This window comes from Periplaneta americana, chromosome 10 (genome assembly GCF_040183065.1).
Source record: "Periplaneta americana isolate PAMFEO1 chromosome 10, P.americana_PAMFEO1_priV1, whole genome shotgun sequence".
NCBI classification, from domain to species: Eukaryota; Metazoa; Arthropoda; class Insecta; order Blattodea; family Blattidae; genus Periplaneta; species Periplaneta americana.
Genome location: NC_091126.1, coordinates 110,121,473 through 110,135,363, shown reverse-complemented (window position 1 = coordinate 110,135,363; position 13,891 = coordinate 110,121,473). Strand labels below are relative to the sequence as shown.

At 37.2% G+C, this 13,891-nt stretch overlaps 1 protein-coding gene across 2 annotated transcripts in view; it reads right to left on the bottom strand.

The window, feature by feature from the left end:
• LOC138707952 (membrane-associated tyrosine- and threonine-specific cdc2-inhibitory kinase-like) overlaps positions 1 to 13,891 on the bottom strand; it is a 196,892-nt gene that overhangs the window by 10,402 nt on the left and 172,599 nt on the right. For both annotated transcript variants that reach the window (XM_069838022.1, XM_069838024.1), the window contains one exon: positions 10,744 to 10,960. In XM_069838022.1, the coding sequence (XP_069694123.1) occupies positions 10,744 to 10,960 (217 nt within the window). The remainder of the gene's footprint in view (positions 1 to 10,743; positions 10,961 to 13,891) is intronic.

The window sequence follows — 13,891 nt, the reverse complement described above, 5'->3', positions numbered from 1 at the left end:
GAACTGCTCGCACTCCTGGCGAAGCATCAACTCCCTTTAAAGATGCTCGAACACCGGTTCAAATTTGTTCGCTACACTAGCACCATTGGTGTCTCTAGTTATATATTACAAACTCTTTGCTTGGCCATAATGAAATTCTGGAAATGTTTGCTGGTCAGTTTGTTATCTTTCATTGTATTGAAGTGTCTGTGAGTTTGATTACAATGAGTGTTAAACGAAAAGTGCTTTTTGTGTCTGAAAAATTGGAAATCTTACGAAAGTACGATGAAAACAGTACTCTTAATCAGAAACAACTGTCTGATTCATTAGGAATCCCATCATCGACATTAAGAATGATAATAAAAAATCGTGACTCAATCACTGCAGCTGCACGTCAGGAGGATGTAAGTGCAAGAGAGTGAAGTGTGGTAAACATGAGGACTTGGAGAACACACAAACGGCAAACAATTATAAAGGACTCTTTTCGAAAGAATTAAGTACAGTACATACATACATACATACATACATTACATACATACATACATACATACAGTATCGTAAATGTCTTTAACATACAGTACAGTAATTACATAATGTAGTAATACTGTATTACCTCTCATGAATCATGTATTTCAATAAAGAAAAACGCTAATAGATACTGTATACAAGTCAAAATTAGTATACCCACCTAATACACAGTTAACACGCGGTCCCTTGAACAGCATCTTATCGGAGTTTTACTGTATGTGTAGGGTGACCAGACATCCTCTTTTGTCCGGACATGTCCTCCTTTTTAGGCCTTTGTCAGGCATCCAGGCGGATTTTTTAAAAAATCAAGAAATGTCCTCCTTTTCGTAACTTGTACGCCTGATATTTTGAAATTACCTAATTTGATGCTTTCTTCGAGTAATTTATCTGTAGGTGGCAGCAGCATCAACGGAATATACTCTTTGGCAACGATCATAACTCTAGTGATATTAAATTCACATTTTGTGTAATAATTATAGTTCCCTTGACTTTCATATGTAGCTAACTGTAAAATCATTATTATTAAGTTTTATCATAAGAGGAGCGTCGTTTCAAAACATATTAAGTGCACCAGTGGACGAAATTAAATTTCTTACTTACTATTTATTTATCTTTCATGCTGTGAAGTCTGATGGTTCCAAGTCGTCATATTTGTAAACTGTGAAACAAGTACTTAAAAATGGTTTTGTGTAGTGTTTTTAAAACTTGTCTGGTTCACGAGTAATTCAGTTTTTCGTCATTCGTGTAAAAAAATTGTAAGTTGCACATAATACATTTTGAAACGATGCACCTTATTATTTTGTAATATTAACATACTTTTAAGTATACATAAGCCTAAATCTGTACTATAAATATTTCGTAAGGAAATAGATATTGACGTAATTAATAGTGTAACATAGGCCTAGTCCTAAATCTAAGTACATAGTTTCTGTCCTCCTTTTTTACGCTTTGTGTCCTCTTTTCTATCTATGTGAATCTGGTCACCCTAAGTATGTGTTGTATGAAAAGTTGCATGCTCACTCTGTAGAAGCAAAAAAATTAAAGAAACGTGTATATGACAAGATGTAAGAAACTGGGCACTTGAAATATGAAGATCACTAGGAAACTTCCGTTTTTCTGCTTCGTGGTCAGGAATTTTACAATTTAAGAGACGTTACTGTATAAGAAGCTGGAAGATAACATGATTTGTGGCCCAACACCATACACATAATTAGAATGAGTGCAATATGAGTGTAAAGATTCATTTCTTACATGTCTACCTGGGTTATTTCTCTGAAAATGGAGGCATGTTTAGTGAAGAACATGGTGAAAGGTTTCAAACAAATGAAAACTAGATATTAAGAAAGTGAAGTGTGAATATGTTGGCTAATTATTGCTGGATGATTCAGAGAACAGTCCTTACGAATATGCTTCTAGACAGACAAGAAAACGGAAATTTCGAACTCAATGAACTCTCTATGTACAATATTTCAAGGTATGTTAAAATATATAGTTGTAGTAATAAAATTTAAGTTTTATCACTCAGTGTCATTTTTTGTGTATTCTATGAGAATTCATTAAGAAAGGTTTCTATAAAAATTGCAATGCAATTAATTATAATTCTATGTTGTTTGCAAAAAACATTCTTACGTGATAACACAATTTGGAAGTCATTTTCGAATTCAACACGAAAAATCTGATAAGAATAACCTATGAGATCTAAATCAGCAGAAAGAGTTTCAAAATGAATGATCGCATTATCATTTACAATATTAAAATTGACCTCGGTCCTCTAATTTATTTACTTCCCTAACTGTAATATAAACAGTTTCTGTTTAAATAAATAGTTTTATGGGCCTACAGAACCTCGTGGGTGAAGGCCTTAGATTTGGCCATAAAATTTTCCTTTCTAGTTTTTCGATAACATTTGCATAGAGCGGCAAAGAAACTAGTGATATTAAAAGCATGTTGGAATCTAAAGGATATTTCTCATCTTAGATTTCTCGGAATCTTTGCTTATAAGTGCTATGGCCTCAAATTTAATCGTAACCCCACTTAAAACTGGTGTTTAATTGTTCATACCTCGAGCTCGAAACAAGGTACTGAATAGTTTTCTCTGTCTGATTTCTACAGAGCATTCCATAATATTTATTACATCTTGAGAAGGAATATACTCTATTTTATTTCAAGGAGTGCAGTTCGGTGGCTCCTTTGAACACCCACTTACAGATTTATGACTTCCTAGACAAACACCTCTGACAATTCCATCCTGTCCCTTCGTCCCAACATTGCACAGTTGCTACAATCCTGGTGACCCTCAAAATGAGACTGACGGGATTCTTGAAATTCGGAAAAGATGCAGCAACTCTGCCTCCACGTGGATTTGACAGGAGCCTGTCAATTCTTCTGAACAAGGGTTGTGATTGGTTACTGACAGAAGAAGACAAGATTTATGTCACAGTAAGAAAGACATTTATTTATGACAACCAATTAGTAGTGGGCAGCAGAAGGTCTGTCGGCAAAGTCCTTTCTATGAAACTGCACTCCATGAAAAAAAAATAGAGTATAACATTCAGTCTTTTTTTTATTTGATGAGCTGATATGAAGCACAATGTTTGAATTTCTACATTTGGTACCTTTTCACATATTCAGGTACTGTTGTTTAGCCAATTATTTGTTTTCTAAAATAAAAGATAAGCCTCTTCGCCTAAATAGGGAATAGGAGTTAGATGAGGAGACTTGAATGCTTGTTGCTCTTTTGAGTAGCATTTCTGTCATCTCCTTCAACATTTCTGCTGCGTCCCTCTTTCCAGTTACATTTATAGAATACTTCACAGAGTAGACTATATCTTGGCAGGAATGGCTCTCTACAAAAGTCTCAATTCTCTTACATTTCTCTGCTTCTGTATATTCTTCACATAATTTCCTTGGCCTTCCTAGACTGAAAATGGCCAAATGTTTTTCATTGCACATTTTCTAGATCCCCCTAGTACTGTTTGTGGTAAAATTATTTTTTTAGCCAATTCAAATATTTTTAAAGATAATAACCCCTTTTATGATGACACACCATGCAACACTTATTAAAATTGAGGAGCGTTTTTGCAAAAGTCGATAGATGCAGAAATCAAGATTTTACAGAAATTACATTTTTTAATTTAAAGATAGAAATATTTATTTTACAACAATTTTCACAGGAAGTATTCTTTATTCTGAGACAATGAAAGTAGGTTTGAAAAATGTAAGCACTTGTTTTATTACTTGTCAGTTTTAGGCGCAAAATATAAGAATTTTTTCAAGTCGATAGATGCAGTCTATCTTCATATGAATCTCATTGCAACACGAATAAAATTGAAGAAAATTATTAGTGTCAACACAAAAGTACAATTTTATCACAGAAGTCTAATGGAACACATCTGCTAGAACTGTTGTGTAGAAGTCCTTTGCCTCGCCTGTTACTTCGAAATACTGCATGAGTTTCTTAACGTCATTCTTTTTTTCTTTTTTTTGACACCATGTTGAATTCTGAAAAAACAGGGGAGTTTAACACACTACCGCATGTTTTAATTATTTGCTTTAGCACACACACTACCACTGGACACGCTGTGTAGCCTATGTGTTTTGCACAGTAACAGAAACATTACGATGTTTTTCCAAAGTTTTAATGTAAGTGATCACTCGCTGCGGAGCCATCTTAAATGGTGGTGTCGATTTTAACACGTTTTCAGTACTCGATTTTAAGTCTATGATTTTCCAGTCCTTGTTGAAATTTTTGACTGTGCCATGATTTTCTAATATCTTGTGGTAGCCATTGGGAGTCAGTATGTCTTCCATTCTCCTGTAGTCTTTTTCTGTTCTGAAAACACGATCTGGAGCGCGTATCGGAAAGAAATGAAGAATGCGAGTAAAAATATTGTTTTGCTCCGAAAAAAAAAACCATGAGAGTTGCCATCATAATGCTATTCTTGTTCTGACTGGCAAAAGAGTCAGAAAACAGATGAATGGTGGAAGGAGTATTAGTTGCGAATTTTTTTTCTATATTAAAAAAAATTAGCAATACAGATGCGACTTAGTTACATCCCCTTGATGACTGGGTCTCCAACCAAATATAGAATGAAATGTCCTTAATTTCTTGTCTTTTTTAATGTATCGTAACACGTAGGTTGTACAGCCATACTTGTCTTGCGTAGAATACTTCGCCCACCGATAATTTCGGCAGAGGTTGATTTTGTTGCAAGTCAAAACATATCTTTATTAATTCTGGATTATCATCTTTCATAATTTTGTAAAACTTGTCTGCACGAAGTTTATGTGGTCTATATTGGGTCCTGAGTTCATTTCTTTTACCAAGTATGTCTCTGCCTTTATTTGGAATAGGCCTATCCTGCAGAATGAGCAGGAATCAGTACTGGGAGTTTTAAATGACAGGTTGAAATGACTGTAAAATATATCTTTATACTTCGAGAGTGAGTAAGTCTCAAGTAGTCCAAGTTTTTTCTTTTTTCAAAGAAATGTGTTCACATTTTTTTTAGAGAGTTCTGGAGGCAGATATCCCCTATTAGATTTTCCCCTAGTATAGTGGCAAGCTCTGCATTTGTACATCTTTATGTAATTTTTAACTGCTATTGTAAGATTCTCATACTTCTTACCTGCAGTATTTCCTCCTCTATTTTCCCTTGGTGACTGTCCTGTAGAGTAGAATCTATTTGCCAGAAGAGAATCGGTCTTTTATGCCTTGGAAACTTGACGCACAAACAGGGATTATTTGTCCATCTGTTTTCCTGATATTGTATTTAACTGACACACTTTGTTTTCCTTTCGAAGACTCGATATTCACCACCCTACACTTGGTGATGTGATGGTCATGAACTTAATAAGTAATTTGTCCTGATTTATTTTGCATAAAATCTTAAATTTATTGTGAAATGCACTAATGTCATCCAACATTAACTCTGCCAATTTACACTGCTTACTTCATTTAGATTTTGGATTGGAGGAAGAGTTTGCAAGTCCATGAGAGCATTTTATATTCTGTTCATGCTCCTTTGTTTTACGCTTCCCTGTACGAGGTCTCTTCTCTTTAGTTCTGGATTTCCTACCATTCACTACTTCTCGAATCATAATCATGTTATCTCCTGGATCCATTATTCACACACAGAAACTAACTAGAACATCAGAACATTGGAAAACGCTCTTACTTAAAACTCGTCTTTAGTCATACGTGAATGAATATTGCTTTGGAAAGTATTTCACTTCATATTCGCCACTTCACTGTCAAGTTGAGTGGGAGAAATAGATAAATAGTTTTCGCCTCAGTAATTTACAGTTATGCGAGAAATCCTAAACAGTGAAGCTTTAGTTTGGGGAGGAAGATCAAATAGCTTCCGTCTCAGCGATTTGCCGCTAGGCGACAAAATAATAGCATTCCAATTCTGCCGACATTCCTAATAAAATTAAATTGCCTGAAATACTATGCTGAAAACTATTTTATTTGACCCTGCACATATTTCAAATAAGGAATTGAGCATCTATCGAGTTTTGCTTTAACTAAGTGACAGCATCTATCGAGTTTTGAAAAAACCTGGAAGGTTTGGTAGTCTCTACACACAGTATGAATCAATTTTTGCTAAATCCGAGTTCACAGGTCGATTCCGAAGCTAGAAAACATACGATATGCATATATAACTCATTTTCGAAAATTTCTGCATCTATCGACTTTTGCAGAAACGCTCGTCAATTGCTTTGATATGTTTTCAAATTTTATCTGATAAAACTTCTCGCTAATGTAGAATATTATTCAATGCCTAATTTATTCAATATATGCAAGTTCTCTAATTCATTGCTTTTCTTGCACAACATAGGAAATAACTCCTGGTGCGAGATAACTGGAAAAATTAGCTATACAGGGCAGTTGCTAAGAGCAAATGAAACCAAAGGGATCTTGAAGTTCACATTTCAGTCTATGTTTAGACATAAAAATGAATGTGAACCTCAGTACACTAATAACTAAAAGTAAAAGTGAATATTAGCAAGCGTGAAAATCAAGTTTGTACCCACCACACTTTAGTTAACTTATATATACAAATTGAGATATGTAATTTCAACAATAGGATGGTCACTCCAGAAGTAATGCACATTTTTTAAGTTTATTTTTATTCTACATCTTTGCAATTTATGGACGTCATAGATACCTATTTCCTGCTTGTATTCAAATTGAATTAAGTCATTTCTGTGAGTGGCGTCATGATAGCACTCCTTCAAGATGGCTGTACTTGACATTCGTCAGAATAAACGTGCTGTTATTGAGTTCCTGTGCTGTGAGAATGAGACAGTGGGAAACATTCACAAGAGGTTGAAAAAGGTGTATGGAGATGCAGCTGTTGATCACAATACGGTTAGTCAGTGGGCAAGTGGAGTATCTGGTGAAAGAGAGCATGCCAATATTCGAGATACTCCTTGCAGCAGCAGATCCTGCAGTCCACTAAGTCCTGACAATATGCAGCATGTTAACAACATGGTTATGGCTGACAAACACGTAACAGTGAAAGAATTGTCACTCCAAGTTAGAATAGGAGAAGCAAGTGTGTACAGAATTTTTAAACAGTTGGGGTTAAAAAAGGTTTGTGCCAAGTGGGTTCCGAGGATATTGACAGAAGCCCATAAAGAAACCCGGAAAACAATGTGCAGCAAACTTTTGGATCAGTATGAGAATGGTGGAGGTGACTTTCTTCCAAGAATTGTGACAGGAGATGAAAAATGGCTCCACCATTTTGAACTGGAGACAAAGAGGCAGACAATGGCGTGGCATCATGCAAATTCATCAAAGAAAAAGAAATTCAAAATTGCGTCTTCAGCAAGAAAAGTTACAGCTACTATGTTTTTTGGATTCATAAGGACTGTTGCTTGTGGACATCATGCCACATGGAACCACAATTAATTCTGATGTGTATGTGGCAACTCTCAAGAAATTTCAAGCTCGACTGAATTGTGTTCGACCACATCGGGAGAAGCAGGATGTTTGTCAGTTACAAGACCACAGACCAGACCAGAAAACTTGGATGGACAACACTGAAACATCGGCCTTACATTCCTGATCTGGCACCATACGATTTCCATCTCTTTGGTAAACTGAAGGAATTCCTTCGTGGAACGAGGTTTGAAGATGACGACTACCTCATGCACACTGCTAAAAAGTGGCTCAGACGTGTTGGTCCACACTTTTACCATGCAGGTATACACGCCTCGTTCCAAAGTGGCATAAGGCAGTTGAAAGGGATGGAAATTATGTGGAAAAGTGATATTTTATTCCTAAAGGATGTATCTACATTCTGTGGAAATAGCAAAGCAGTAGGATAAAAATGTAATTTTTAAATAAATATTGTGCATTACATTTGGAGTGACCCTGTAAAATTATATGTAAGTGGTTGATAGATGGAGGATTTTATAATATTTGCGAGTATTTTAAGACTTCTTCTACATGTTTTTAATTTTAATTTAGGGATAAGACTATGTCAATGCAATCTATTTGCTAACAGACATTAAATAAATATTAATATCAATATCAACAAAATTAGCACTAAAAAATCTATGTAGCCTACCTTGTCCTTCAACCTTAATTTAAAAAATTTATGATTCACTGTTCTAATATAACATAACGCTGAATTACTTCAAGTGAAGTTGAAATTACTCTGTTTATCACACCAAACACTCATAATCAATGCTTGCTGTGGTGTTGATATTTATAAGCACTTGTACTTTGACAGATCCCAGTTCTAAAATCCTTAGACAACAAGGTTACATAAAGAAAATCTTGACAGACATTTTATTTTGAGTTAATTGATTTTGTTCTGGCTACATTTAGATTATGTCCCATTGTGCACCCTAATGTTCAGGATAAGATATTTTTTAAGCTCTTGAAATGTTAATGAAATATATAAGACTATCACGGAAGAAATTAGTCTCTGTAACGAAAAATTGAGCCCCAGAATTTTTATGAGGCAAGAGGGAATTGGCAGGGATCTTAAATTACAAGCTCTCTCTCAAAACATAATATCCCTACACCGATCAAGAGGTTCTCTGCATGAAAACCTTGACCATGGATCATATGGTGAGTGTTGGTGCCAGAAAAGAGTGTGACGGGTGAGATCATGCAGAGAGATAAATATTGTAAGTTTTGTTCACTTTTGATCATCTGCTCTCTTTATCTTTTACCTTTTTAAAATATTTAACACTTGAGAAAATCGCGCACAAGAGGAAATTCACAAATGGCACAATCCTGGCATGGAAGATAAGAGTATTTACGAATTTTCATAAGTCTGTTGTAAAGTTCACATAATTGCCTGCGTGTTCCTTCAGAAGACGAGAGCTGCTGTGTTTGTCCCCTCGTATTACGGGCCGGATGTCCACTCACACCCCGCCCCTAGTAACTTCCCCCGGTGCCGACAGGTCTCCTCACCACATGGCCCGGCCCGGAGAGAGATGGTCTTGCTGGAAGACACATTCCTTCAGAATACGGGACTCTATTTTTTTTTCTCTCCCCTCGTATTAGCCAGATGTCCACCCACACCCCTGCCTCTAGCAACTTGCTCACGGCGGCGAGGGGTCCCCCGACCACGTGACCAAGCCACGTGTGCTGTGGCGGGAATTTGTGACGTCACATAGCGTCATAACACTCCAAGCCACGCCAAGGAGGAGAGAAATGGCGCGAAGCCTGAGGTGTATATAAGGCGGGCCAAATGTCCATAGAGACACTTGTTTGTAGGCTAGGGAGATAGCTACCACGCACTCCCTGTCACAGACACTATTTTCATTTGACACAGCGTGCTAGTATTTCGTCGGACGTGGTTTTCACGGCCGGCATTTTTCCACGGAACAGAAACACATCGCCGGATCTGTCTCCGCTTCCCCGACCCAGTCTCCCTAATCAGCATATCTCCATACCAATTTTTCTTAATTACCTCCCCCTTTTTTTTACCTCGTCTTTACTTCACTGTGCTCTAACCCTTTTAGAAAACATTGTCTTCTCTATCTTCGATTTCCCTCTCTGTGGACGCCCATCGCCGGCCATTTGTCAGCGGAGCTCGTTAGCAGAGTCTTTACTTCACTGTGCTCTAACCCTTTTAGAAAACATTGTCTTCTCTATCTTCGATTTCCCTCTCTGTGGACGCCCACCGCCGGCCATTTGTCAGCGGAGCTCGTTAGCAGAGGAGTCTTTACTTCACCTTGCTCGAACCCTTTTTGAAAACATTGTTTTTTCTATCTTTGAATTCCCTCTCTTCGACGCCCATCGCAGGCCATTTGTCAGCAGAGCTCGTTAGCAGAGAGTAACCCCTCCATCTTTCGTCGGTCGTCGAATCGCGGACCCTTTGGGGGCAGAGCTTCGATAGGCGAGAACCTCCACCACCCCTGCTTCCCGTCTCTCAGTTCTCCTATCCACCGTATTCACACTTCGAGCAAACTCTCTCTTCAGTTTTCCCCAGACACTCCCGTTTCTCCTCTCTACTCTTTTCTACGTCGCTAGCCCGTTCCCTTCATACCAGCCCCTCGCTACTCTCTCCCCCTCGTCTTGTCCTCGTTTCTCCCCAGGCACTCCCGTTACCCCTCTCCAATATTCTCAGTCAGAACAGCACGCTTTCAAATCTGCTTCAGCCAGAGTCACAGGGCCAAAATCGACAATATTCTAGATTTTTCTCAGACACTCCCGTTTCCCCTGCCCCGGAACAGGAGAAGGACATTGATTATTTCAAATAAACAACTATATCTGTATCAACGTATTTTCTTCCTACATCATCGTATAAACCCCCACCACGAATTTCGTCCTCACCTATCATTCACTCCCGTTTCCCCTCTCTCCACCTGGGATCAACCATCGTCAGCAGAAGAACGTCAATGCAGATCGAAGTACAACACCTATATAGAACACCATCCTTCCCCACACACTTCAGTTCCCCTTGTCACGTCACTCCCGTTTCCCCTCTCTACCCCTGGGACAGCAGTCATCAGCAGAGGGACCACAGTCAGCAGGAGGCCGGCGCATGACAAGTCTATTTAGCTCATTTGCACATTTCCGTATTATTTGAACTCTCTGGAATTTGTAATGTTGTGATATGACTTTCATTCATTTATTATCACTAATGAATTAATGTAATGCAACAATTTTGGACGGAGAAGAGCTACAGTGAAGTAATTTCCTTTTAAAAGTACCACTGTGAATTTACTGACATTTTCCATTGCTGACAATATGCATGTATTGATACTTACACATTAGTAATGTTCATTGGCACAGTGGCAGCATGGAGACTATTCAAACTCTGCTTTCTTTGTGTGAGTGTACGTGTTGAATCTGTTACCAATATATCAGGGGCAGACATATTGAAATATGAGTACTCATTTCCAATGCGTGAGAAATTTGGCGATTCAGTGAACAGGTTGCAAGGATTGCTTGAGAAGTCAGGTGTGCGTCTTCCACAGGTATCATCTGCAAGAAAGCAGAATAATATCAGTGATATTCTCTTTTATGACAGTTTAGTGTTTCCGAAAGATTGCAAATTAATGCCACACAATTTTATCACAGCTATGTTTAGTAGAGACATAAATTCAGTCTTTATTACATATAACAACTCACTTCCTGAGTGGGAAGGCAGCAATCAAAATTCAGGGAAAACTGCTGAGGTCAAAATCCAACTCTGCTAGATATATCGATGGTGTTTGGGTAAAGGGAGATAAGTTATAAAAATGAGTTTTGAGATAAATGAAAATTAAACTTCCGATCTTTATTAAAAATAATCTTCTACACAAATGAAACACATCAAATGCTACTAGTATTATTTTATTTTCGCACACCCACTTGTAGAATTGAATTGTATATTTTCCTGGGGAACAAAATTCCATATGCACAAAAAATTACTTAACCCCCTTCAACTGAACACCATCAATATTTGCTGCTATCTTGTTAACAACTGCAATGTACTCAATCTTAAGGCTCGTCTCCACTATTAAACATTTAACAACAATATGTTAAGTATAACATGTTGAATTTGACATGTATATGGACATTTCAAGTCTCATTTGACTTAACATGTTGACTGAGTGAGTTGAAGTTAACACTTTTAACATGTTGGCGTGTTTTCCAGCAGCAATGGAAAACAAGTCAAGTCAATTCACTTGCTCGTGCAGCGTTGGTACAGTTCGACAAAGTTCGTACAATTTCCATAGCAACAACTAACTTCCGATTTTGTGGCGCATATTTTGATCATTTTTATGCGATCCTTGTATTGGCTGTAAGTTGTTCGAAGTAATGGAGTGGACGAAAGAAAATACGATAGAATAAAATTGATTAACCCAGATTTTCCCACTGTCCTTTTTTAAGGACAGTTGCAGTGCCTTCGGATATTATGTCATTGTTGGTGTTAGGGACATTTTATAAGTTGTGCGATAATGTTGGTAGTATTTGTTAGCTTTAGAAAATATACGTTCCTTGTTTCAGTTTATTTCAACATCATTTAACTGATTTTTGAGAGTAACTAATGTGCTACTGTATTTTTATCACAAAAAATGTTTGGGCTTATCTGGGTTAATGCACTGATGGAAAGACCTTGTATGCAAAAGAATACAGAGACAAAACAACGAAGGCCGACTGTTTTAGAGAACTGGAATTATTATTTAACTGTTTTCGATAATACAATAGAGAGTTTTCACATCCTCATTGTACGCTAAACATTAATGCCATGTTGATGTCAGTAATGGTCATATTTGGGGATGTATGTTAACGTTCGTAAAACTTCGAAAAGATATACGATATTACCCTCCTTTAACATTTATCACGTCGTAGGTCCTATGATAGTCAATCAATCGCTCTGTAACTTTTTTAATTAAGATGAAATGGCTGTTCTTAATTGTCTGTCTTTCTTTGACATAACAGGAAGTATTTTTTGCAGCACTATATTAAAATCGTATTCTGACATGCTCGGAAAGTTGTTGAATCCAAATCGACCTCCAACTTTAAGCTCGTTTAGAATGTCTTTTGCATTGCGTCTTTACTAAGATATTGCCGCACCCACATTCTCATTTTCTTCCTTTTCAAGGCCTTGTAACAAGCAATAGCGGCAATTACAAAAGCCAAATCATCATCTGAGTTCATTGTCCAAGGTTTGAAAATAAGACACTACCTACATTAAAATCTCGTGGACTGTTTATGGTGGACTACGCGAAGAAAGTCAAGTTTAACATGTCTGGACAAAGTGTTGTCCACACCTGTGGAGTAACGGTTAGTGCGTCTGGCCACGAAACCAGGTGGCCCGGGTTCGATTCCCGGTCGGGGCAAGTTACCTGGTTGAGGTTTTTTCCGGGGTTTTCCCTCAACCCAATATGAGCAAATGCTGGGTAACTTTCGGTGCTGGACCCCGGACTCATTTCACCGGCATTATCACCTTCATCTCATTCAGATGCTAAATAACCTAAGCTGTTGATAAAGCATCGTAAAATAACCCACTAAAAAAAAAAAAAAAAGACAAAGTGTTAAATGAAGTTAGCATTAACATGTTCAATCAACATGTTGGGATGTTAACAGTAAACAGTTTAACATTTAACATGTTGTTGTTAAATGTTTATCAGTGGAGAAGAGGCTTTACAGAAATAGAATTTTGCAAACTGGCATGCTAAGGAAAGCTATGACTAGACCAAAGTTGTTTTTGTTATTAAGTATACAATGAGAAATATGCTTAAATGAACTAAGTTTCTGATCCACCACTGTAGAGTAATGGTCAGCATACCTGACTGTGAAAAGAGTGGGCCCAAGTTCAAATCCTGGTTGGGAAAAGTTACCTGATTGAGGTTTCTTCCAGGATTCTCCTCCAACCCATTAACACCAAACGTTGGCTAACTTTCGGCACTGGACCCTGGACTCATTTTGATGGCATTATCACCTTCATTTCACTCAGGTGCTAGGTAAGTCACAGTTGATAGCATCATAAAATAAACTGATTTAAAAAACAATTTCTTAATTGTGTTTGGCATAGTTCTGAACTGGTTCCTAGTATTTATTTTTGTTATTACCTTAACAGGATTTGGTTTATTTTAGACACAAATTTAATTTCAGAAACAAATTACAGTTCTTTTTAATCTTGATACAGATCAAATTATGAGAAAATAAATTATATATAGGATCAGTATGTTTCTTATACCATTAATCAGGATGTGAAGTCGAATTTCGCATATCTCGATATTTTGCGTGTCAATAGAATTGGGAATCACAAGTTTTTTTTTTTTTTTCATGACTCGATACAGCACGTCGTGATGCGAAAATAATAAGGTTCTACCTGCATTTTCGGTAATTTTTCAGGAGAGAGGCTTGAAGTTTGGATTAAAAACACTTGCCATTTTTAATGAAATTCTTCTGAAATTTTTAATT